Raw genomic sequence first — 2,192 nt, 5'->3', positions numbered from 1 at the left:
CTTTTGTTAGTGAAGATGAATTTGTGGATGTTGGTGTGCATGCAGATGAACAACTTGAACACCAAGATTGCGAAGGTAATGTGTTTGTTGAAATGGGTACAGGAAGTGGATGCACTACCTCAAAGTTGCATGTACAAGCTAGTGGCTTATCTGATAGTGAGTGGGAATCTGATAGTTGTGGCAGTATTTATGCAAGTGATGACTCAGATGATGAAAGTCTCCGAAATGGAGATTTTGGGATCTTCTCAAAGCCCGTAACTATGAAAGAATATAAATGGCAATTGGGGACATACTTCCTTGAAAAAAAAGATTTCACTGATGCAATTAGAACTTATGGAGTGCATAATGGTAGGAAGTTGAAGATTTCTAAGAATGACAAGAGAAGAATTTGTGTTAAATGTTGTGGCTCACAAGGAAAATGTCCATGATACGCATACTGTGCATATAGGAGTACCCAAGGTACATGGCAACTAAGGAAGATCATAGACAGACATACATGTATTAGAGAATTCAACATTGGTTTAGTTACCTCGAAATGGTTAAGTGGCAAATTAGAGAAGAGCATGAAAGCAAATCCAGATATAAATCTGAAAAATCTGCACAGTAAGTTTTGTAAAAAATGGAACATTGGTGTGTCAAGGTCTACAACAACTAAGGCAAAAGCAATGGCAACCGCCAACATTGATGATTGTTTCAAACAACAATATGAAAGACTGTATGATTATGCACAAGAATTATTGAGGTCAAACCCTGGGTCAACAATGAAATTGAGTGTGGAACGAAATGAGGATAAGGCTATATTCAAAATGTATGTGTGTTTCAAAGCATGTAAGGACAACTTTGTCTCATGTAGGCCTACTATACATTTGGATGAATGTTTTTTAAATGAGTATTTTTTTTTCATTGATTACATTGTTCACTATGCCAATTTAAGACTCACTTTCATTCATTACTGTCATAGGGACTTCTGCCAGCTATACAACAACTTTTACCTGGTGTGGTCCAACGTTTCTGTGTAAGGCACATTTATGCAAATTTTAGGAAGAAATTTCCTGGCATAAATTTGAGACAATTACTAGAAGGCAACAGCAACAACACACCCCCAAGCTTGGGAATCAATGATGAGACAAATGAAGGACGTCAACGAAGAGGCCTTTAAACACTTGATAGCTATTTCACCAAGGCAAGTACATTTGAAGTTTACATATTCTTTCATATTTGGCTGAATGTTTATTTCTTTTCCAAATACTTAAGTTTCTCTTGTTGTAGATTTTGGTCTAGGTCAAGATTTTCAGGAAGACCTGCTTGTGACACACTTGTCAATAACATATTTGAAGCTTTTAACAACGTCATCTTAGATGCTAGGGGGAAACCAATCATAACAATGTTGGAAGAGGTTCGTAGCTACCTAATGAAGAAGTGGGCATCCAATAGAGAGAAGATAAGTAAGTTTCATGGTGGCATTTGTCCCAAAATTCAAAAGAGACTACAGAAGAGGTTAAAGAAGACACAATATTGGATACCTAAGTAAGTAAACTACACAACGAGTTACTTATTTTCCATTTTACTGATTCCATTATAAATTTGTTGCTAATATTGATTTTTAATACTTTGGCAGTTGGTCAGGTCTGCAAGTTTTTGAGATCAGCCATACTTGCAATATTGCTGAAAAGTTTGTGGTTGATATAGACAAAAGAGATTGTAGCTACAGGAAGTGGACTGTAACAAGAATACCTTGTTGTCATGCACTCACAGCCATGAAGTTTTTAAACATCAATCCAGAAGACTGTATCCCAAATTGGTTTAGAACCTCTACTTATGAAGAAACTTACATTCCATTAATTTTCCCTGTGAATGGACCTGAACTATGGCAAAGGACTTCATATGTTGATGTTTTTCCTCCTCCGAATAGGGTGTTGCCAGGTAGACCAAGAAAAAAACGAAGACTGAAGAGTTGGGAGCAAAAAAGGGATGATACACAACTTGGACAAACCGGAATCCCAAAGAGATGTGACATTTGTAGACAACTAGGGCATAGAAGAACTAATTGCCCTCAAGCACAGCACCAACAAGCTACAACACACTCCACTCAAGCAAGTGAACAACAACACCACGAAGCTACACCATTACCCACTCAAGCAAGTCAGATTACTCAAGAACCCCAGACCGATCACACTACAACAACACTTTAA

At 37.3% G+C, this 2,192-nt stretch overlaps 1 protein-coding gene across 1 annotated transcript; it reads left to right on the top strand.

The window, feature by feature from the left end:
- The first annotated feature begins 563 nt into the window (after window positions 1-563).
- LOC108327134 (uncharacterized) lies at window positions 564-2,192 on the top strand. Its single transcript, XM_017560872.1, has 3 exons — window positions 564-808; window positions 1,270-1,527; window positions 1,619-2,192. Exons 1-3 carry the CDS (start codon window positions 564-566, stop codon window positions 2,190-2,192), a joined length of 1,077 nt encoding a protein of 358 aa, XP_017416361.1.

The sequence above is a fragment of the Vigna angularis genome, chromosome 2 (assembly GCF_016808095.1).
Source record: "Vigna angularis cultivar LongXiaoDou No.4 chromosome 2, ASM1680809v1, whole genome shotgun sequence".
Lineage (NCBI taxonomy): Eukaryota > Viridiplantae > Streptophyta > Magnoliopsida > Fabales > Fabaceae > Vigna > Vigna angularis.
Note: the sequence above shows the minus strand (reverse complement) of the source record. Positions and strands in the feature narration are given on the sequence as shown.

Bases quoted from the DNA above. Each gene is read 5' to 3' on its own strand.
- LOC108327134 (XM_017560872.1), top strand. From the start codon at position 564: ATGAAAGCAAATCCAGATATAAATCTGAAAAATCTGCACAGTAAGTTT. The intron at 809-1,269 runs GTATGTGTGTTT...CTCTTGTTGTAG, and splicing joins GATAAGGCTATATTCAAAAT to ATTTTGGTCTAGGTCAAGAT. The intron at 1,528-1,618 runs GTAAGTAAACTA...ATACTTTGGCAG, and splicing joins ACACAATATTGGATACCTAA to TTGGTCAGGTCTGCAAGTTT.